Source organism: Amphiura filiformis, chromosome 1 (assembly GCF_039555335.1).
Source record: "Amphiura filiformis chromosome 1, Afil_fr2py, whole genome shotgun sequence".
Lineage (NCBI taxonomy): Eukaryota > Metazoa > Echinodermata > Ophiuroidea > Amphilepidida > Amphiuridae > Amphiura > Amphiura filiformis.
The window spans coordinates 30,645,109-30,670,500 of NC_092628.1; the positions used below are offsets into that span (position 1 = coordinate 30,645,109).

General features: G+C 35.5%; 1 protein-coding gene across 1 annotated transcript in view; it reads right to left on the bottom strand.

Annotated features, from left to right (window-relative positions):
• Positions 1 to 25,392, bottom strand: part of LOC140165987 (serine/threonine-protein kinase NIM1-like) — a 101,942-nt gene that overhangs the window by 39,212 nt on the left and 37,338 nt on the right. Inside the window, 1 exon segment of the mRNA XM_072189351.1 lies at positions 23,644 to 24,126. Coding sequence (XP_072045452.1) covers positions 23,644 to 24,037 — 394 coding nt within the window. The 5' untranslated portion in view covers positions 24,038 to 24,126.

Genomic DNA, 25,392 nt, shown 5'->3' on the forward strand with positions numbered 1-25,392 from the left:
TATTATAAATATTTCTTCTTAAATGTGATAATTGATTCTGTTTGGTCATTTTACAAAAGAAAATAATGTTTTGTTTGGCTAAATATCACAGCAGTTTATTATCTACATCGTAGTGTGCATGAAAGTCATTTGAATTATCCAAGAAAAGACCCCATTAAAAATTTGATGTAAAATGTGGACCCCTCCACACTCATTAGCATGCAACAAAAATGTATACTTCACCTCTCTAAAAATATGCTTTTGTGGGTTCTTTTGAACAGTTTAACATGAAAAAGTGGCCCCTTTGTAATTATTCTGGGGAGGGGGATATTTAAAAGTGACGGGTATGTGCCTACCAGAGTCGGGAAGTAGGGGCCTTATGTTGTTTCAAAAAAATGAGATTGTTATAAAAAAATATGAAGGTGGTCATTTGCTACAACATTTTGAAAAAAGGGTCATTGGGTACACAATTTTTGAAAAATACATTGTCACGTCATCGGATAGAAAATTTTCCAATTTTGCCGAGGCACATACCCGTCACCTCTAAAGTTGAGTGTCCCTTTAGAAATTTGTTTTTTGATTTACACCTTCTTGGATAATTGTACTGAAAGTGTAACTTTTTATCTGAGGTAGATTCCCGATTTTAATCCCAGTTTTAACAGCGGTGTTTGAAGGCAAAATGGCAAACACTAAAAAGTGATTTACAGTTCAGTGTTTTCATCTCAAAACAAATTATTAAGTTACAAAAATAACTTTCTGAGTGTAACAAGACCAGATTTGATAATTATAAGTAACATAATTATTATTAGGAAATTAAAGGCATGCGTTTTCATTGCTCAACTGCATTTAATCGAAATGTGGCATTAAATTCAAAACTTAGGACTTGATGAGACAAAAATATGTTGAATGATTCATTAAAAGTTTTGTGTTACTGTTTATGAGCTTTCTATGTTACTTTTTATATTTGAATGACGATAGTGAGTTTTTGCCAGTTTTGCCGGTTTAAACCGATCAAAAATGGAGTTTTTGCCACTTTACCGGTAAAACATGTTTTTGCCGGCAAAAACCGAACCCTGCAACACACAAAGAAAGAAAGAAACAAACATTTGGATGATAACATAAGCAACATACATAATGTGGGCCAAAATCTTTGCCCCCTCTTGCACAAATTTCTAGATGGTCTAGATAATAATAATTTCCGCTCATGCCTTCTTTTTCACATGCATATACACATACGTAATTATGGACAAGATCATCATGAAGTTATGGATCATTTCTATTCTCCATCATTATGTTGGCAAACAGCACCTTCTTCAATCTCTATCTCCTTGCTTTGTCCTACTGCTTCTTTCTCTTTTCCTTCCTCTGTCTATTCTTCTCCCCCTTCATCAGCCTTATCCTCCTCTGCTTTCTTCCTTACCTCCTTTTTCCTTTCTGTTCTTCTAAATCTTGTCATCTTTTCATGTACACATAGGCCTATGTATTGGTCCGAATGGGACATGGCCTAAGTGGGACATGGCCCTAGTGGGACATGGACCTAGTGAGACATGGACCTAGTGGGACATGGCCCTAGTGGGACATGGACCGAGTGGGACATGGCCCTAGTGGGACATGGACCTATAGTGGGACATGGCCCTAGTGGGACATGGACCTGGTGGGAACCCTAGTGGGACATGGCCCTAGTGGGACATGGCCATAGTGGGACATGGACCAAGTGGGACATGGCCCTAGTGGGATTGGACCAAATGGGATTGGACCAAGTGGGAACTGGACCAAGTGGGAATGGACCAAGTGGGAATGGACCAAATGGGATTGGACTAAGTGGGATTGGACCAAATGGGATTGGACCAAGTGGGAATAATCCACTTGGTAAGCTTACTACACAAGATAGCATGGAAATATTTAAGCATTTTTGAAACATCTTGGTTGAAAAAAGTGGTGGGGGCGTTTATTTGAGGGGGGGGGCGACTATTTGACGAAATACGGTAAATAATTATTTAGATGGAAGGTACAGTAGTTGAAAGGTACAGTTCTAAATGCTAGATCTCTAAGATCATTCTTTAAATAAAAACATATATGATGTGATTAAGCAAAATAATCAAAGTGATGATCATATGCTATCTTCAGTAGACAGCTAATATATATACGTACACAATTGATTCTAAATCGAAGTACTTTTTTAGAAATCTGTTTTTTAGCTTTGCGTTAAGACCAAAATTTGTTCATAAATAAAAATAAGTTTTGATACTTGATGCATGTAAAATCAAAAGATGTATTAAAGGATCACTTTTTGGCATTCTGAATCTCCCTTCTTTAGTAAAATGCAAGCATTTACTAATTTATTTTGCATAAATCTTAAAGAAATATTGCTTGTGAATATAAAATAAGTACCGGTATATCCCCTTGACCTCTAATAAATACCCCCACAATACAAGGCCACAAGGGTGTTCAGCAGATGAACTTCAGCAGGTAAATCAGATCAATATAAAGGGAAGAATAAAAACGTTGTTTGAAGTCACAAACCTTTGGACCTCAATTTCCTAGAGTACCTCTTCACTTTTCAAGCACCCAAGTTATTGCCTCAGAAATAAATGGTGTTTGTGTAGGAGTGGAGTGTGATGGCATCATGGTTAGACTCCGTTCAAATCCTGAGGCTAAGATTACCCCTTATAATGTAAAAGAGCAAGTCTGACAACAGACTATGTCTGGAGACAGCAATCATGTCTACAGCAATGATAGCATCATGCAAGGTTATCTTCATATATACGTCTAGCCCTCTTCTTTTGTTCCATTATCTATTGTATTTCTTTTGTTCAAAGTCTGGTCAACTGTCGATTATATCAAGTAATGTGGACAGGTCAAGATAATCTGGACAGGTCAAGATAATCTTGGTCAGGTCAAGATAATCTTGGTCAGGTCAAGATAATCTTGGTCAGGCCAAGATAATCTTGGTCAGGTCAAGATAATCTTGGTCAGGTCAAGATAATCTTGGTCAGGTCAATAAATTTTGAACAAGAGAAGTACATGTTCATATTTAGAAACACTGGCCACATTATTTGACTTTTTGGACATTTCAACAAACTTAAAATGGATCAAAGTTTAATATATTTTACACGATCAGCATAAATTATTATGCAAGTTTATGCATATTAGATTTAAATGAAGATGGTAAACAATACTTGTGTGTATTGAATGACACCAAGAACACCTTTATTGAATAATGCAAATTAGTTTGTATTATGTCTTAAAGCCTGTATAATTAGGACGAGGATGTCAATCTACCTTTGTCCCCCCTCTCCCAACTAACGCAAATTCCGACAAAGTAGGTAACAAAACAAGAGCCACGAGGTCTTACAAATTAAGTTCAACCAAGGATATTTTGCACCTAAAATGCAGTACATTACAGGCCACATGACTAGATGTAGAAAAACTACAACAATCTGCGGCTAACCCCAACCAAAAAAAAGGTCGAGGAAGGTACCCAGGAATATGCGTTGATTTGGTTCAAGACATTTGTTCTATAAGTATATTAAAGATAAATATAAATTCTATGGTGTTAAATGAGTTACCGCCATGTCTAGGTAAAACACACCCACTTTGACCTTTGAACTATTTACATATTCATTATTAATATTACGAATATATGTATAATCGAGTGGGACATGACCACAAGTGAATTGAATAGAATCTCCGGTTAAAATCAATGCTGTATTGATTTGATTAAATCACTTTCAATTGACACTAGATAAGACTCGAGACTCAAACGCAGGACACACGGGAAGAATATTACACTGTCTCGGTGTGTTTTTATTTTTGGAAAACCCTAAACTTACACAAGATAATCATATCAGCTTTTCCAGTTTGTCTTTTGGAAAATGAATAAACCATAACAACAAAATTCGTTTATTTTGGCTCACCGTATATGACACGGTTTCAGATTTGAAGCAGGTTTGACTGCCAAAAATGGCAAAATATAAAGTTTCAAAAAATATTGTTTTAAATATGTTTTCTAGACTGAAATTTTGTGCAGAATTCATTTCTGAAGTCAGAAATGCACAATCTGTCATTGTTTTCCTGATATGAGCATTACAGTAAAGGCATATGCTTTTGACGGAAATAAAAATATGAGATCCATAAGTGACAACATCATCACAACATATTTGAAATCTATTGGCACACTTATAAAGGCTCTGCAAGGCTCACATCATGTTGTAGTGCAAGTCTGACATCTGATTGGTGCACACACATTGAATATAGGTCACATGATTGCACAATATTACAGGTACTAATTGTTCCCGATTTTGCTCAAAAATGGGGTGGCGAGTCAATTTGATAAAAAAATTAGAACTCAAAAAATATGCATTTTAGCACAAGTTTGATACTATATCCCTGTAGTACTGTATCATGGGAATAACTGATTAATTTTTCTGAAGTCAGAAATGCAAAATCTGTCATTGTTTTCCTGATATAAGCATTACAGTAGAGGCACATGCTTTTGACGGAAATAAAAATATGAAACCCATAAGTGACAACATCATCACAACATATTTGAACTCTATTGGCACACTTATAAAGGCTCTGCAAGGCTCACATCATGTTGTAGTGCAAGTCTGACATCTGATTGGTGCACACACATTAAATATAGGTCACATGATTGCGCAATATTACAGGTACTAATTGTTCCCGATTTTGCTCAAAAATGGGGTGGCGAGTCAATTTGATAAAAAAATTAGAACTCAAAAAATATGCATTTTAGCACAAGTTTGATACTATATCCCTGTAGTACTGTATCATGGGAATAACTGATTAGTTTTTCTGAAGTCAGAAATGCAAAATCTGTCATTGTTTTCCTGATATAAGCATTACAGTAGAGGCACATGCTTTTGACGGAAATAAAAATATGAAACCCATAAGTGACAACATCATCACAACATATTTGAACTCTATTGGCACACTTATAAAGGCTCTGCAAGGCTCACATCATGTTGTAGTGCAAGTCTGACATCTGATTGGTGCACACACATTAAATATAGGTCACATGATTGCGCAATATTACAGGTACTAATTGTTCCCGATTTTGCTCAAAAATGGGGTGGCGAGTCAATTTGATAAAAAAAATTAGAACTCAAAAAATATGCATTTTAGCACAAGTTTGATACTATATCCCTGTAGTACTGTATCATGGGAATAACTGATTAGTTTTTCTGAAGTCAGAAATGCAAAATCTGTCATTGTTTTCCTGATATAAGCATTACAGTAGAGGCACATGCTTTTGACGGAAATAAAAATATGAAACCCATAAGTGACAACATCATCACAACATATTTGAACTCTATTGGCACACTTATAAAAGGCTCTGCAAGGCTCACATCATGTTGTAGTGCAAGACAGACATCTGATTGGTGCAAACACATTAAATATAGGTCACATGATTGCGCAATATTACAGGTACTAATTGTTCCCGATTTTGCTCAAAAATGGGGTGGCGAAGTCAATTTGATAAAAAATTAGAACTCAAAAAATATGCATTTTAGCACAAGTTTGGAACTATATACCTGTAGTACTGTATCATGGGAGTAACTGATTAGTTTTTTTTAAACATGTCGCCTCATATTTTTTTTTGCGATTTTTTGAAATGCCAAATTTTACGTAATTTACAGATGTCACAAATTGATAAAAAAATTAGAAAAGAAAATTGAGAAGGAATGGAAAGATATTAATGTTATACCCAAGTAGGAACTTATACTGTGCATAACTGATTAGTTTTTCAAGCCTATAGCTCTTGTAGTTTTCTTGTAATCCCGATTTTTATAAATGGCAGGAATTTTTACACACATCAAAATTTTAAGGGGTAGGGGAAACATTTTTACATTTTGCAAGTCTTTCCCTTAGTTAAAATGAACAAAGTCAGGTATCAAATGAAAGCCCATTCAATACTGCATAGACTGGTAGGTCAACCATCACTGTAGCACCTTCCTATCAAGAGTTATGATTTTTCAAATCAATTTTTTTGCCGAAAACGGCTTATTTTGGCATGTCAATTGTCACAAGGCATGTCATATTTGAATGATTCTGGTGCGCAAATGATTAAGTCAATCACAAAACAAATACCTGAATCCATCAAATAGTACCCTCAGCTGATATGTTAACATTTTAAAGGGCCATGTCTATGTATATTGTAGACTATATGAGTATACAAAGTTGGCATGTGAAAATTTTTGTCACCCAAAAAGTGCGTTTTTCGGGCAAAATCGGCCACAAATCAACATTTTGTAGCAAAACGATGTACGATGCACGCGTTTAAACAAAAAAAATCATGTTCTACAATCAATTTTACCCTAGAAAAGACATCTTAGAAGTTAAACATAGCTATTTTCACTCTGGGGTGAATTTTTACACACTTTGGCAGTGAAACCTGCTTCAAATCTGAGACCATGTCATATGTAAGATAAACGGTTCAAAACAGACCATTACCATAGATAATCGATTGTCTTGTTGAGGTATGGTTAGCATGTTAGTCGCTCGGAAGGCTCGACCCCTTGGGTCTCGCCTTCGGCGACTCAACATGCTCACCATACCTCAACAAGACACCGATATCTATGAGAGTTCATGAATAGTCGCTCGGAAGGCTCGACCCCTTGGGTCTCGCCTTCGGCGACTAACATGCTCACCATACCTCAACAAGACACCGATTATCTATGGTAATGGTCTGTTTCTCACCCTTTATCTACTACATAACCACTATGTACAATGTAGTTCATCAAACATATTTGTTTTTTATAATTATATCTTTTCCAATTTGTTTTACATGTATGTATTAAATATGATTTCCCGTGGGAAACATTAGTAATTAAAGAATATACGATACTGAATTTTTGTTTTTACTATCCTCTACCGTATGATAGACGACAGACAGGTCCACTACGATAAAATATTGGACCTGCCTGTCATCCAGTGTTGGATTTACCTGGTGTAGCGGAGAAAAATGATGATTTTGGAGAACCTGCTACACGAATTTTAGCTTGAATAGCAATTTTTCCAATGTAAACATATGGTAAAGAACATCGCCTAATGGTTCCGCTAAAAATTGCTAAGCAAAGTTTTCAAAGTAAATGCAATGCTGCATTATCACATGGTAGAAGATAGTAAAAACAAAAATTAATATTGTTTATTCTCATTCTTAGCCAGTTATATAAACTAAACACTATTTTATTTAGCAAAAACTACGGGCAAGAAGATAATTCAAGCCATTTTTGGTGAAATCTGCTTTTCTTGATTACATCAACATAGGCAACTAATAAAAAAATACCCACTTTAAAATATATTACAGATCTGGTAAGCAATTCATAAATTTTATAATTAGATGTTATACAATTCTGAGCAAGTTTTGGGCTGCCTTGCAAAACCAAAGACAAGATTTTGTACATGAAAGCTGATTTTCCGACAGATGCCAGAAAGTCATGCATGTAAATGTTAGTATGACGTCATTTTCTTGAAACAAGTGGGAAAATGGCATACATGTATGTACTTGTATACGAACTCAACATTTTGCTGTTATTGTTTGGCATTACATTAATCACAGTACAGTTTTCTTGCAAATATTGGTTATTCCTTCATGTAATTTTACACGAAATTAGGGTTAGGGTTAGAGTTAGGGTTAGTTTAGGGTTAGGATTAGGGTTAGGATTAGGGTTAGGATTAGGGGTAGGCTTAGGGTTAGGGTTAGGATTAGGGTTAGAGTTAGGATTAGATTACACGAAATAATTACATGAAGGATCGACCCAAATATTCATAGTTTCAATCATTCACTAATCTAGTATTTGCACAAAAACCCATTAATGTTCTTAATGGTTCATAAAACATTTGTACACTAATGTGATCCGGGGGTTCACTCACTACTTGACTTGTTACGCACCCGTGTCCAAGAAAAACATCTAAAAGGGTATGTTTTTCACCACACAGGTCGTCAACGTCTTTTTGAAAAAGGGGTACTTTTTCAGAAGGCATCACCATTTAGGGGTCCTTTTTCAGCCAAATCCTTAGACGTTTAGGGTTAGTAATATTATTGTTTGAGTGAGTTTGCACTAATTCGATAAAAATCACCACTTTCTAATTGATTCTTGTTACTTTTGTGCATGTTTTCTTCAGTATCTATATGTCTGCAACATCAAAAAGACACTGTGGTTATCAAATTAGCTCATTTCCCTGTTTACGGCACTTAGGGTATCAATATAGATATTTCTCAGTTGACGCCATGATAGACTTTCTTTTTACAGTCTATGACGCTATTTAGGGTATGGTTTTTATTTGCATGTGCTACGCCATTTAGGGTAGCATTTTGCATGTGTTTCGCCATTAAGGGGTGCAATTTGGTTACGTGAAAATTCGACATTAAGGGTGCATTTCAGAGGTGTTCGGACGTGGGTGGGAGGCCCTTTTGTGTGAGAGTGACCCCCGGTGTGATCCTCATTACCTGCACAAAACAAGTGGAGATACATCATATATTGGTGTATTTCTCCCAAACTAATTTAATTTTAAAGGAAATAATGTGATTGAAATGAAAATTGAACTTTGCTTTTGTCACACTGATTTGTCAGTTTGGAAAAAAATAGTGTTGAGAAAGTTTGAGGAAATGCAAAAAGACTTCTCCTCCAAACTGGCCAAAATAGTTCATATGACTTGGTGACTTGTTAACAGCAAGTTCAAGGCAAAAAGGTTCATAATGATTGTTTTATTAGTAAGAGTCATTAATTTTTTTTTTTTACAGAATACAACTGGACCCTTAAAATTCTTTAAAGTAATTAAATTACCACCTAGCATACAAAGAGTAAAATGCTGTAAACTTGTCCTTGAGGCCCTGGGGTAGCAATGCATGTGTGAAGTGTATATTTATATAAAAAGAGTAGTAAATTAAATCATTTATGCTGCTTTTTTGTGAATTTATGGATGTGGTTAATGTTTTGTAAACTGCATTCTTTAGTTGTAGGAGACCAGTTTATTTATAAAATATAATATAACAACAATTCCTAGGCCTGTGAAAAACCCTCAAAAAGACCTTTTAAAAGATTATTTCATCAGTTATTTGGTAAATTATTCGGGCAAGGTCTGCCAGAATGTCCTCTCTTTCGTGGGGTCTTCATATTATCATAAATATCACAGAAAATGGCAAAATAATTGACAAAGTTTCCGGTAAGTATAGAGAATACGTATTGTGGACCACTGTGTATCGTAGAAGGAACACAGCAGTTAAATGGCGGATGTTGTACTGCCATCATGCGGCCAGTCAAGCCGTTGGATTGGTCTATAAACTCAAGTGCTGGTGCATATAGGTGATTAACAATGCACATAACTTATGTTACATTGCTGTCTACTCAAGACAGTATAGTAAGATACAGGGTTCCCGTTAAGGTTTTAAAAATGTGCGTCCTTAATGACGCAAGTTTGCTGACGAGGTTGCAAAAACTTGCGTCCAGACAGATTTGTGTGCGTCCATCTGAAATTCACAATTATGACGATACACACGTACCCCGGGTCTACACCTCATCAAATGTTGATTGTTAAAAAAAAATAAAAGTGCATTTTCGCTGTGATATTCCATCTCCATTCGCTATGATAATTTTTTTTTTTTGTGTCAGTTTTGGTCCGAAACGTGGTCAAAAACAGGTGCAAAAACATGAGCAAAGTCTGTCAATCTTGAGCAATTTTCGTTTGTACTTTCACTTCCGCATTTCTATTTTTAAATTAACGTGTTGTTGATGCTACAAAAACTAAAACACGCGCTGCCACAAATAATACGAAAAAGGGTTATCATTTGGATTTTGTCTTTAAAATTGCTTTTATTCATCGTAACAATAATACTAATAAAGGAAACCTAGATTATTTATGAGAAAATAAACTTATTTTTTGTGATAAATAATTAAATAAACGCTAGCGGCACGTGCTTGCTTGTAAACAAATCAATCGGGAATTCCCCAGGCCATGTGATCAAACAGCTGTACAGCGATCGTTCGGAATTAAAGCATGCAAAAAGTGCACGATTTCCTGACGTTGCATTTACAAATATTGCAGAATGAATTTCAATTCTCAGCAGGTGGGTCAAACTTTTGGGGCTTTTATTATCTTAATAATATAAAAGAATAAAAATTTCTTATTTTTATCATCAATTAATGATAAAATTTCGAAGTTTTGTCTGCGTCCAAATGCATGTGACATGGACGCAAAATACTTGATTAGCCATGTGAATTTGCGTCCAAATTTGTAAAATACGCGTCTGGACGCAATGACGCACACTAACGGGAAGCCTGGTAAGATATAAACTGAGTTTAGATACCACCAAGCCTGGAAACAAGCAGGCGCCAAGCGATTTTTACCCTACGGTTACCAAGTTTTGACGCCTGGATCCAACCAGAATTACACGCCCAGGCGCCAGAGAAAATCTGAATTTTAAGCCCGGTATATATGACCATTATTGCTCCATTTTGACAAGTTCAGTGCTCAGGAAATGGCCCAGTAGAACTTCATCAGGCAAGCTCATTTCCACTCAAAATATTGGCCATTTCCAATGTATTTTCAACAAAATGCAGTGCCAAATCTTATCTTTTACCTAATATTTAGCCAATTTTCCTTGATATTTGCCTTCAGGGCTCATAATTTTGGCAGTATTTTGCCTTGTTTTCTGGTTAGGTGATCACGATGATCGCGATCATGAAGGCGGCCATCTTGAATTTTGCCGATGTGTTTCATGAAAAAAAGACAGCCAAATAAAATAAAATAAAATAAAATTAAATAAAATTAAATAAAATTAAATTAAATTTAAAAAAAATTAAATTAAATTAAAAAATTGAATAAAATAAAATTAAATAAAATTAAAAAAAAAAATTAAATTAAATTAAAAAATTGAAATTAAATTAAAACTAAATTCAATTAAACAAAATTAAAATTAAATAAAATAAAATAAAATAAATTGAAAGTCTGTTCAGATAACATCTCAGGTGAGCATCGAAAGCTGTAGAAATAACAAAAATAAGCATTTTGATACTTTCAGAAAAACGACTCCTGGCTCTTTAAAAATGGCTCCTGGTTCACTAGAAAATTACAGGACCAGGAGCCGCTTTTCCAAATGTTTGGCTCCTGGTTCAGATCGACTTATTTCCAGGCCTGGATACCACTGCTAATGCAGTAAAACCTGTGTACACAACAGAGCTACAATCCTATTAAAATTAATACTCTATAGTCTATACTCTGCTGAAAATACATTTGCATTGGCCAAGTATGACACTAAAAACATTGGATAATGTTCCATTAAGTACTCCACGTGGGTGTCAAATGCAGACAACACGTTTCAATTTTATTTTGAAATTCAAAAAACATTTCAGAATTGTAAATTTTCATGACCACATTTTGGAACTAGCATGAAAAATACATTCAAGGAAGGTGACCTGATATATTTGGAAAATCAAATTTTTAAAGCTTACATATAATATAAAATGTCATCCCTTTCAAGCACTCATGCAAAAAGAACATGTTAATGTTTTTTGTATACGTGACTATTCCTAATGGAATTACCGACATTTATACAGCGTGATATTGGTAGTCTACAGTGTTTTTATTAATGATAATCATCATGATCATGTAATATATTGATTTCAAGGGAAAGGCCCTATTTTTCTCATAAACATTAAAATTAGAAGTTCCAACTCAGTGTATTTCCGAAGATATCATCAAAAAACTGCCTTTAGAATTAGTTTCAAATGTGGTATACTATATTTGAGACTAAGTCGACAGTTTTTTGATGATTTCTTCGCAAATATACCGATTTGGAATGCCAAATTTCAATATATGTTTATGAGAAAAATATGAGCTTTCATCTGATACCAAAACCAGCATTTTGATGAGGTAAAATGGGGGGGGGGAGGGAATGAGATTGTCAATCAGGTTGCCCACCTTTAAAATGAGTACAAACATACCTAGTATTGGTTCAGTGTTTCTTGCGATAGCTCTTGATATTTTGAGACTCAAAACTCGGGACTTTTTATGCTGAAGCCTATGGCTGGCACGCAGAGTGTTAAGAGCCATATGTTACTATGAATTATTTGCTTTCTACTGAAGACAGCATGTCCTGTTTTCTTTGTCTTTCTCTTCTTGTTTTCATTTGATAAATTTGGTTATTACGATCGATGATGCCATGTAGTTATAGTCACAGCATGCGAAAAGGTCATAACACATCAAAAGGACCAAACTCTGTAATGATCCACAGACAGTCAGAATTAATAGGTAAATTTTCACGGGAAAATGTTCTGGACACGTGACACCCATGGGCGCAGACATATTAGCATTATGGAATGTGACCCCGAGCACAGCGGGTGTTCTTCCAATGTATTTGAATAGGAAGAATTCTTCCTTTGAGGCAAAATAAGTTACTTGTTGCAAGTTAATGTTATGATAAGAGTTTCCGTAGCTAAATATTGTTTTCCGTAGATAGATATTTTTGAAATTACGTTTTGATGATATTGTGAAAAAATTAAGATAACATAATATTCAATAAATTTGCATTGTACAAATTTCTATCAAAATTGCGGTCACCGCCGGGGGTCAGAGATCAGGCTCGAGGTTACACTCACATTGATACCCATTGGTCACGTGTCCAGAAAATTTTCCCGTGAAAATGTACCTATTAATGTTGACTGACAGAGTGACAAGCATTGGCGACATAATGCGCTAGTATTAAAAGTGATTTTCTTTGTTTAGCCCAATCTGTTCAGGTCAAAATTAAAAAGGGACATATCTGGCAGTGAAAACTACTAACATTTTGTGGAAAAGAAATATAAATCTATTTTGATTACAACACAGCTTTAATTGCGAGAAAGTAGCTATAATGTACTGGTAATATAAATGTCTTATACACTGCAGCTGTAGATATCCTAACATGTTAAATATTCAGATTGTTAAAATTAAATGTCTTACATATGTAGTTATAGCGTGTGTAAAGGTCTAGAATATAGGCCTATACCTGTGTTCTAAACCTCTAGAAGAATATTGATTCAAAATGGTTCACACAATTTATCTGTCTCTAGCCAATTTATTAACAGCCTAATATGATGTTTAAGCCAATATTTGCTCATGTTATTTATACAAGGCGGTTCTCGAACCACGAGTCTCGCCTGCTTTTGCGACCACCTGCTTTTTCAATTACTTTTGGTAGAGGTAAATGAATTTGGCGGTTATCGGCTGGGCACGATTATCTGGCTGATGGTGACTACCCACCAAGTGTCATGCCCATGCAACAGTTTTACTAATTTGACCTCAGATGACCCCTGGTGACCTGGAAATGACCTTCCAAAAATTAGGCTTAAAATGTTCACTGTACCCACCAAGTTTCATGCCCATACGACTGTTTTTACTAATTTGACCTCAAATGACCCCTGGTGACCTCAAAATGACCTTCCAAAAATTTGGCTTAAAATGTTGACTGTACCCACCAAGTTTCATGCCCATACGATTGTTTTTACTACTTTGACCCCAAATGACCCCTGGTGACCTCGAAATGACCTTCCAAAAATTTGGCTTTAAAAGTTGACTGTACCCACCAAGTTTCATGCCCATCCAACAGTTTTACTAATTTGACCTCAGATGACCCCTGGTGACCTTGAAATGACCTTCCAAAATGTGGCTTCAAATGTTGACTGTACCCACCAATTTTCATGCCCATCCAACACTTATTACTAATTTGACCTCAGATGACCCCTGGTGACCTCGAAATGACCTTCCAAAATTTGGCTTTAAATGTTGACTGTACCCACCAAGTTTCATGCCCATACGACAGTTTTTACTAATTTGACCTCAGATGACCTCTGGTGACCTCGAAATGACCTTCCAAAAATTTGGCTTTAAATGTTGAATGGACCCACCAAGTGTCATGGACATATAACAGTTTTACTAATTTGACCTCAGATGACCCTAGATGACCTCAGTGACCTTGAACCACTAACCAATACAAACCGGTTCTGTCTCGGGTCAAGATGCACCCACCCACCAAGTTTGAGGAACGTGTGACTCATAGTCTCCGAGAAAATAGGCGGACAGCAAACTTTAACCAAAACTGTAACCAATTTGTCACATACACACCCCCACACACCCCCACATACACACATCTGCACGGAAAAGTGATTATATAGTCTCCTGCCTTATCAGGCGAGACAAAAACAGATGCGACTAAGAAGTTACTAAAATCTTGTAAGACAGAATTTATGGCAATCTGCATGAAACAATCCTACCACAAAGACAGTCAGTCAGCATATAAGCATGCATAAAGTGATGTGACTCAGCATAATGAGATGGGTAGGTTTCTTGTTTTCTATTGTTTAGGGATTCGGCCTGTAATAACTATTGTTCATATATTTTTGAAATTTTGTATTTCAAATCTTGAAATCTAAAAGCCCTATGTGTAAACTTCATTTACTTTTAAAAGGGTGACTTATCATGTCATAATTCTGTAACGATCTCTGCCATGTCTTTTCTACATGCAAATCTTAATGTCTAGCGTCCATTCCAGTATAACCCATCAGCTGATTCATGTCCGGTGAGTTTAGTTTTGAGTAGGGATGTGCCTCCGAGCATCCTCAAAGGGATGCTATATTTATACCAATTTTCCAAGAAATTTGACCTATTTTTTTTTATACCCAAGGGCCAGATTTTGGGTCAAATTTAACACAATTTCGAGAAATATTTGAAAATGGGACTCCTGATGAAATTGAGGTGTAGTTTTTTTTTTTTCCAAAAGTTTTGAATAGTTGAATAATTGACACACTTTATATACCAAAATTAACCTAGCAGTATTTGTTATACCATATTTGCGGCATATTCCCATTTGGTCACTTGCACTTTGTCTTAGTCTTAGTCTTTTGTGTGATCTTCCCCTGGGTCTTGTACTATTAATTGACTGCCAATACAGAACTCTAGTTTAGAGAGTAGAGACTGCTTCCATTTTCTTCTTTACTGTGCAGTGTCCATGAATAAATCTTCCAATTGTCAGCTTTTCTCATAATGATGTTAGATTGCAATACAGTTCCTGCTACACATGCTTTCCATACTAAGGCCTCCTGATGAGATGGAAGTCTTTTTCACCACTAGCTAGCATCCAAGCAAATACCCATATAGATTTTAAACTATTTCCATCACTTCCATGTAGTATCAAAATTGAACATCATCTCCGTCAAACTAATTTGGCTTCATTACATTACATACCGTAATATCATAATACAAAGTATGAGTATGATACCTAAGACAGAAAGCACTCGGATCATTTCCAAATTAGGTTATTAATAATGCAATCCGTAATTTTTCTTCACCACACACACACCTTTCACCATTCAATATAGCCCAAAACACACATTGCAATAGTACATGTACTATCATCAAAGTAACATGCCAGACTGTATTACGAGAGGTGTTAAGCTAGAAAAAGCATGAATATGTTTACACTATTATAAAAGTGCAAGTTATCACATTTGCATCCTATATATTACATGTGTTATGTAATAGTACAATCACACAGCAAGCCATGTTGTGTGACCACTTTATACCAGAAGTCCAGCATTCATTTGATCTTCTTTGTGCTTCAAATGTTCTTATATTTAACATGAAAGATTTCTTCTTCACAAATATCAACTTTGCATTCTTTCTCCTTTTACAACTTGCATCATGTAAAATTATCTGTAAAGGAAATTGGTAATGAACTTTTGAACAATTTATTCAAATCCAACATATAAGCTCATATATGCAGCAGCTTAGCTTTGTTATTTACAATACACAGCATTTACAACATTTGCAGTACTTTCATTACAAAGACCGTCCTTGACTGCAATCGCCCACTGCTGAAAAGGACACTTAGAAATGCTTTGCATTTGCAAGATGTGCAGGAACTACATTGTATCAAACAAACCAAAATGCTTTTTAGATTGTCTCCAAAATGGCATGGTCTAATGCCTTTTTTCTGCTTATACACTATTGCACAATGTTTTTCCCCATCACCATCGTCAATTTCATTTAAAATGGGGCCTATAGTTTTGTAACATTGACTTATCAGAGTAAAGATACAATGAGTAACCCTACATGGTGATAAATATATATAGATGTACGCTAACTTATAGCATATGATAATGATGGGTTAAAATCTTGACGTTCATCTAAGGAAGTTAAACGAACCCAGTAGCATAATAAAGACAGGACTTTTTCGATGGGAAAGGGGCAAAGGGGGGAAAGCAACTTTTTAAGGGGAGGTGTGATGAAAATTGTCAAAAAGGAAAAGGAAACAGTATTATTGACAAAGATGAAGCCCATTGAAACACATGCAGCTAATTTATATACTGTCAGTACATACATTACAGATTCATGTAAAATGTCTTTTTTTGTCTTTCATACACGGCTTTCAGCTGTGCTACTAGCAGGTTATGTACCATGACAAAGGTACCAAAATCTGAATTTTGATGATTTTATGATCGTCCGGATGAGCAAATCACTGAATCGACCCTTAATGAACTATCAACTAATTAATAAGAATCTATGGTAAATTTGCATTGATCAATATCATTATGCAAAGATTCATGTTTTCACAATAAACCAATTTAGTCAATTAATTGATTTAATAAATAATAAGGATCGACCAAACACCGATGGTGGATCAAAAGATCAAACTAATTTGATTCTATTGCCTAGCAGTTTCTTCTCCTAATGTCTACTGATTTGTACATACATGTAAGGCCCATGAAAGTCAATTACGAGTTTATCGTCACTTTTTTTTCCAGGTTGGTGAGGTGACTTTTTCATTTTTCATTATTTCATCAGATTTCATTATTGACCTAAAATGCGTGTTGATTTAAAGCAAAATGGAAATAAATGCCCGGTGTTGTCACTTAACATTCAAAGGCGTAACACATGATCGTTCCCCAAGTCAAAAATACCCCCCTATTTTGCGCGGTTTCAAGAACATTTTCGTCATTTTTTACCCCTATTTTACATGAAAACGCGTACAAATTAGCCTTAAGAAATACCCCTATTTTTTGCATTTCAAGTACACTTTTACAAAAGTATCCCTTTTTTAACATTTCAAGAACACACACAAAAACACTTGTTCTGATTCATTGTTTTACTCCGTTGTCCTTTTAATATATAAATGAGGAAAATAACAGAAAAATACATACATCCAATAGGCATCATGTGTTTTTTATGATACAGTTATCAACAATGTAATCTTTCCTCCTGTTTTTTTTTTTTTTTGCAAAATAAAGCTGAATGTGACCAATACATAAACTGACTGACAAAAATTACGAACTCTGGCATTTGCCACGAATTCCCTCACTCAAACCACTATATCAGCACCATCTTTAGATATTTTCAAGAAAAACCTCTAGCTTGCAGCGGTCACCAAATAGTGAGCGATTTGCGGTTTTCGCCCTGCTGACTACAACTTCAAAAGGTTCAGAAGGAACAATTCCTTTATGATCAGGTGCCATTTGAAGAGTTTGTGGCTCGGTTTGTGGGTACCCAGTTTGTCAAGGCTCCGGAGGCCGGGTGCGTCATTAATAAAGCCAATGAAAAAAGTCTCATGGAATCAGCGGCCAAACTGGGTAAGTCCCCAGTGACATAATCGGTGTAAACAAACCATGAAACAAATAAAACCGAGTCGGCGTGTTGATGAATATTTAGGCGGGATATTAGGAAGGCAAAAAAGTTTCACAAAAGTGAAATCGGGGAGTAAATTGAGCGAGAAATGGTAAGATTTCTTGGGATTTCAACATTATGATGATGATGATTCACAGAAATATGTACTCTATTTTTTAATTTCGAGTACACCGTCGTCAAAAAACAACCCTATTTTTTAAATATCGCGAACATAAAATGTTCGCGAACATAGTTTAAAAATAACCCCTTTTTTCGCGAAATTGGGAACGATCATGCGTACACATAGTCAATGTTAAGTGACAACACCGGGAATAAATGTCACAAAGAAATTTTCACGAAAGGTATAGGGACTAGAAAAGTTAAAAAAGAGCCTGGTTTTGCTTCCAAGTTATGAATTTATATGTTTTACAAACAAAAATATTTGTTTCCAATTGCTAAAACTGGTGAAAACACTGATACTTTGAAAATATTGAATTCTTTTGGCATTTTTGAAAATTTGATGCAAGTATTTTTGGTTTCCAAAAAGTGACGCGGGCGGGGGACAGTAAACTCGGAATCAACTTTCACGCGCCTAAGCTTCACAAGATCAAATTTTACACGCTATCTTGCTAAAATGCAAAAATTAAACATGTTTAGAACAAAATATTTTTGTTTTGAGATGAATTTTCTCATTTAAAAGTGCTTACTCAGGGAAAAGGTTACACAGCAATGTGTGCAAGACATTGGATAGTATGCTAAATATAAAAAGGTCAAGTGTAGTACTTGCACTCTTTAGCATACATAACTGCAAGGTATATCTTATAATAAGTATGGAACTTTCAATCCCAAGAATTAAATTCTGTTTGTCCAATAAATAGCTTTCAGACATCATGCAATGAATGAAACTGATGAACTCAGATCTGCCAAAATAAATCTTAATACATCATACCACCCAAACAAGGTTTTAAACTTGTCTGCCAAATACCATAGCCTGACTAAATTACCAATGCAAATACACACATTACCATCTACGTCATCCCTGCTAGAAGGCTAGATGACCTTTATTTTATCAGTATTGATTAAGGAAAACCTAATAAGGGTAAACTGTTTCCTAATACTGTCTGTATAGCGGATAGATGGCCTGCAAAATTGATTGATTTTTTTAAAGGAACATGTTCCACTAGTTAAATGCACCACACATCAAGACGTTGCTGCCAATCTGGCCATTCATTTCATCATCAGTTGTTACTTGTTCTACCATTAATGATGTGATACATGTGATAACTAAATATTCCAAGCTATATCTTTGTCTTATGCAAGCTAGGAATTCACAAGCCTCAGAGCTGCCAACCTTTTAGCACTTTTGTTGCTATTCCAAAGGGTCAGTATTTTGTAGGGTTCACAGCTGCCAATTAATCATAGGTGGCAGTGGTGATACAAACCCACCCTTTTTTAAATTTCAAACCCACCCTTTTTATTTTATACCCTTTATACCAAAACTCCCAAACCCACCCTTTCTAAGCGTGGTTACTACTTACTAATCATAGATAAGTGGTTATGGTGGTCCAGGAGGTGCAGATTTGCATTAAAAGAGAATTACATATATAGATAACCAAACACTACAGAATGTGATTTCAGTGTTTTTTTGTGTTTCAGTTAGTGTCATTCAATTGGATATTATAGTAAGCTTTGAGATTGCAATTGTTGACTTCTAAACCCACCCTTTTTTATCAGTGACCACCCTTTTTATTTGGACACGCATTTTAACCAGAAATTTTTCAAATCCACCCTTTTAAGCATTTTGTGGACCTCTCAAACCCACCCTTTCTAAAGCGTGGGTTACCAACAGTGTTAATACTGTTTACCCTTTTACTCTGTACCAATTTTACTCATACTGGAAAGCACTGTCAAATACTGTATAATTTTTTATATAAAGTTTATACTACTGCATGATTTTGACATGAGCGTATGAAAAGAATGTTTAAAATCTTGAGAATACTGAAAAGTATTATGGTTTATTATTCTGGAGGGTCATTATTCCTAAGGTGCATTTCTCAAAAGGTTCATTATTCTGAAGATGGTTTATTATTCCAAAGGGTCATTACTCCAAAACTTAAAATTATTCTGAAGGTTCATTCCTCTGATCATTAGTAATTCTGAAAGGTCAGTACTCTGAATGCTCATTATTCCGAAGGGTCATTACTTCAAATCATAGTACAAATTTCGTAGTAATGATCCTTCGGAATAACAAGCCTTACTTAAATTCACTTTACCCCCCCCATGAAAAAAAATTCCTGGTGCCGCCACTGGGTATAATAATTAATATCCCTAACTACAAGCAAGAATTCCATCCCTCATCAACTTAGTCACAAAACCAGTAAGTATACATTATGTTCTTATCCACATTTCCAAAGCCATCAGTGTACGGCGCATCCATTAAAAGCCTGTCCTATGTCGATACCTATCAAGATGACCGCTACTCACTTATCCTGCCCCTTAAGCAAACACATGCTCCAGCATATATAAATGCTCATTTAAGGAAAGACATTTAAATCGATGCAGTTTCAAAGCAATATTTATCATGGTGATGTTCTGACTTATAAGAATAATGTATCGACAAAAACTTGGATATCATCTTCAGCCATGTATCTGCAAATTACATGGACACCTTATTGATATTTATTCATGTCCTGACTCCAGGGTCCAGACTTACTGTCTTAACCCTAACCCGCCAGGGGCTTTGTGGCGACGGGAAGGGAAGAAGGAAGGAATAAAGAGAGAAAACAAAGACAGAAGTTGTTTGCTCTGGGTGAGATTCGAACCCGAGACCCCTCGCATGCCAAGTACACGGTCTGCCACAGATCTTGGGCTTCGCTGGCCAGCGAAACCGTGCTTACAGATCACTTAGGGCGATTGCGTCATCACACCAAGTGGGATGCACGCACGAACAGCGCATATATAGTATTTTGTAGTATACAGGAGGGTTAGGGTTAATTGAGGTACTTTTTGTGGTATTCTATGGATATGGCTAGAAGTGCACACTTTCAATGTGCTTGAAATATCATATTTTCTGACTTCAGCCTTTTAATTAAAGACACTTGATAAGAAAGTAAAAATTATCCGTCCTGGTTTTTTTGTTTGTTTTGATCAAAAAGTGCAATTTAAAGCAGAAAATATGTCAAAAAGTAAAACAAATCAATTTATGTCTGATACAATTATTACAAAATCTCACTTCTGATTCATAACCGAAACAAAAGCTACTATACTCATATGTCTATATAAGTATAAAATATGCTTGCAAGGATTTGGTAACATTAGAATTAAATCCTGCTAGAGTTCCAACATGGGAATATTTTCTTCAACTGAATTAAATTAAACTAATTGGATATCATAACAGCACTTGTCTAGAGTAAATAAATTGCTTGTTGGTAAAATACCAGTAACTGAATAAATGTCAAATGTTATATGTATTTCATCGATTCGTCATTAACGGACATGCTGGTAGTATTTAGGGAACCATATATACAATCTACCATAACAGGATAATTATAATATATAATTATGTCTATTCCGTGGTGACATTTGTGGAAATATTACAACAAGAGGTTAATATATAAATTTTAATATAGTTGTTGGTATAATTGATAGTTTATTTTGTGTTACAAAATTTAAAAACCCAATTGTTCATAGTCAATTTGTAACCTTGGTGATTGCACATGATTAAAGGTGTGAGTGAGTCCCGGGCAGGAAATTAAAAAAAAAAAAAATTATTTTTCGGTTTTGTAGTGTCCCTGGACCTAGACCTAAATGCTTGGATCATTCAAATTCAATGCATTTTGATATCATTAATAGAGTATGACATGAATACAATTTTCTTATTTAAAACACAAAACATCGTGCAAAATTCAAATTATTTTTTTAGGTCAACCATGAATGATCCTAGCATTTAGGTCTAGGTCCGGGAACACTACAAAACCGGGAAAAAATAATCACACCCCTACCCTACTTTACCCGAGAAAGCAGTGATTTGTGTGGTATGAAATAAAAATAGTAAAACCTTGAAAAGGTGTTCCATTTTTCAAATTGATTTCACCTCCAGCTTCAAGATATATTTTATAATTTCTGTGTGTACCCCATAGTTGTTTATCAAACACACAAAAAAATGAAGTACACAAAATACAAGAGATAAAAACAAAATCAACAAAATCCAGGCCAATATATGGCTAGTACCTGGGAAAAATATTGTTCTAAAATTCAAGAGCTTAGCAAATGCAGCATAAATCTTTGAACAATTCAAGTGCCTGGAACTAAACTGGGAAATATAACACCAAGATGCTCCCTGAGGGGAAACTTAACTTGTATTTTTCTTTTCTGAGGGATCTAATTTTGTCTTCATTACACATAATTTGGCATACATTTGCATGGAGACATTAAAGGTGTGTAGTCTGTTTTTGCTTTGTGCTACATGATGTTTTCTACAGTCTCGCATTGAGGCACATCACCCAAACATTCTTATTCAAAGTGGTTTTAACCCCATGAGAACTACCTGCCGATTGGCCAAAAAGAAGTTTTCATTTTCAACTGGACCAATCAGCAACATTGTTAGAATAATTTCACTCATAAAAAAAATTGGGGTGAATTATTTGCAAAGCTCCATTCTGATTGGTGATTAAAGTAAAGATATCGTGTAATTAACCAATCAGAGGCAACGTTAGATCGGCAGGTAGTGCTTTCCAGCAGATTGCATTCTAGAAGCTAAAATGTGTATCACAGTGGCCCATAAAACAAATTAACAAAGACAATTCCACCTACTGAGGCTAATTACAGCACCGGTACATATTCATACATGTAGGCCATGAATATGTACAATGTGTTTTGTATGGTATCTTAATGTCATGCCCTTTATAAAGAGGAAACAAATGACAGAGATACATTTATTTCACCTTTGACACCATCGTACTACTGTTTAGATGAAATACAAAACCAGAATTATGAAAGATGATAACCCAATTTCTAGGATGGGCAGATTCTGTTGGAAAAGAAAATCTTAATCTTATCTGTTGAAAGGACAGAAATCGCACAATTTTAAAACTATTACTTGTGTCAAGGGCCTGGTTTATTGTGTTGTATCTTTATTAGTCATCTGTAGCCCAATTCTAGCTAAAAATATCAAGATTGAATGTTTTCTAATATCAAACAGTGATGGATGGAAGGATGGAAGGCACAATTTTAACTGTTTTTTATTGAATATAAAGATTTATTTAAATTCTCACTAAAGTGAGATGTTCTGTACTCCCTTGGCAAAACTCTCAGAGGCATATTCCTATGATATAGGCTATAAAAATAGAAATATTTCTAACTCACACACGCTCTCAAATATTTGCAAGTAAATAAGTGCAAATTCATCCCCACATGTAGGCAGTGCATAAACAGGCTTCCGTTGCATCTGAGGTTTGGTTTGGGTGGGTGGGTCAAGGGAGTGAAATCTTTGTGGGAATCTATGATTATGTCTAAAGAAACCAACCTGTAGTGCAAAGATGTGGGTTTATTCTTTCTTGGACACATTCTGCTCATAACCAGAACAATGCACAGAATACAACTGGAAGGTGAAGTATTGGTATCTAGTGCCGTCGTCGACATCTAAAAAATTCTAAAAAAAATTTCAAAAAATATTTTTGGCCAGAAAAGTTTCAGGGACACATTGAATTAGCATGCATTGCTAGCTGTTCAATAGAAGCAAAAGTAATTAAAATGTAAAACTCTACCCAACTTTGTAAACAAAATTGGCATTTTTTTTTGAGTAGCAGTATTTCTCTGGTTTCTAACCTTGAATAACAAGTTGTTTTTTTTAGTAATTTTTTTTATGTCGACACACTGTCGATGTTGGTATACAAATTATATCGACATGTCAACATTAAAAAACGGCACCGACGACAGCACTATTGGGCTCACTTTTTCTGGAAATGAATGCAAAATTTGACTGTGCTCCACAGCACAAATACATACCTTTGGTTAGTGCATGAATGCCCATCTTCACTTGCGAGAAATTCCCGCTTCCTAATTCCCCTCGTATCCTATAGAAAGCGATTCGCTTTCCTAACGTGATTTCCTTTAGTACTCTTGCATCGTTATTTAGTTCAGTTGTTAGTTTTTCATAAGCTGTCAGCCTTCTGACAGGTTCCGGGTTCTCAGCCCGTGCAAAGCTGTCATTAGGCAATGACTTCTGACTACTGGTAGCAGTGGTTGAATTAGCAGTGGGTGTGGCACACTGACGAAGTGGTGTTGTGGTTGTGTGTGATAGGTTACTCTGCTGGCTTTGGTGACTCGCCTGACTGTGTCGTTTTCCGCTGGAGACTCTACCTCCAGGAGTGGATGACATGATTTCGTCTTGACGTCCCATTCGTCGATTGTCAGATTTAGAATGATTTATGAAGTCCGACTGGGCCGGGTTATCATGGTATTGGATGGATTAAGGATTGGTCTTTACTTCTAGAAACAGAGAGATAAAAATAACAATTAGTCATAATGATTAATGAAGGTCCTTGATTTATCTGCAAACTTCATACATCATCATGTCAAGTAAGGTTTGTTAATACCTTTTTTGTCGATGTAAGCACTTTCAAATGAAAACTTGTTAAATTCTGCTCACAATAAATAAAAAAAAACCATATTACAGAACAACTTCATGCAACAATATTTCAGACATATAGACATTTCATAGACATCGGTGTGTAATAATAATTAATATACCGGTATATTTGCAAAATCTCCCTATTTATGCCTTTTTTAAGGACACAATATGGCTGACTATGAGCAGATCACAGTCAAAAGTCATGGCTACCCTACAATGTTTATATTTAAATTTCTGTATGTATGTGGGACACCAACTGCAAAAAAAGAAAACATAATTTTGTTCATTCTCAATTTCACACTTTCAAGAGTCTTAAAATTACACATCTACAATGCCTGGCTAAGTTGTTATGATCTACTCAAGTCTACTGGCAGCAATATCAAGTACTCGACTCATATAATAGTTTAAAAGCAAATATGGACTTGACCTTACAACAACTCGGTTCTTGAAATCGATATCATCAAGTCTACTTTGCATCACATCTTGCAAAATGTACTGCTATAGTATGAGCAGTTTGTGACCAGGCAATTTAACAGGCCATGGAAATAAATGTCCCCTTTTTGGCATCTTATTTTAAAAAGAGGCATGGAAAAACAGTGGCATGATTGACGGGAATTAAATACAACAAACCTTATTTTTCACTATGTTCGCCATCGCAAATCATAAAGGAGACAAGACAAGTAAAAAAGTGATCCCGCCTGGGAATCGAACCCAGGATCTCAGGTTTACAACACCTGTGCCTTAGGCAAGTAGAAAACTGATCCCATCTTGGGATTGAACCCAGGACCTCAGGTTTATGGGACCTGTGCCAGGTCTTGTACATGTAAACCAGAGGTCCTGCTGGATTAAATTCCCAGCGGGATCACTTCTTCTACTTGTCTCCTTTATTAAGGCGAACTGGGTGAAAAATTATGTTTGTTGTTTAAAAAGAGAGGCTCAGTTATCAAAAATGTTCTGAGACTGTGAGCTCAAAGCATGGATTTTTTTGTTACAGTTGTACATTGTTTTGTGTACGGTACTTGGAAAAATGTGACCGTTTATGCTTTGCATTTAATTGATCACACAATTTGCTGCTGCTCTGAACATTTGTCCAGAAACATTTACATATTAAATATACTTTCTTA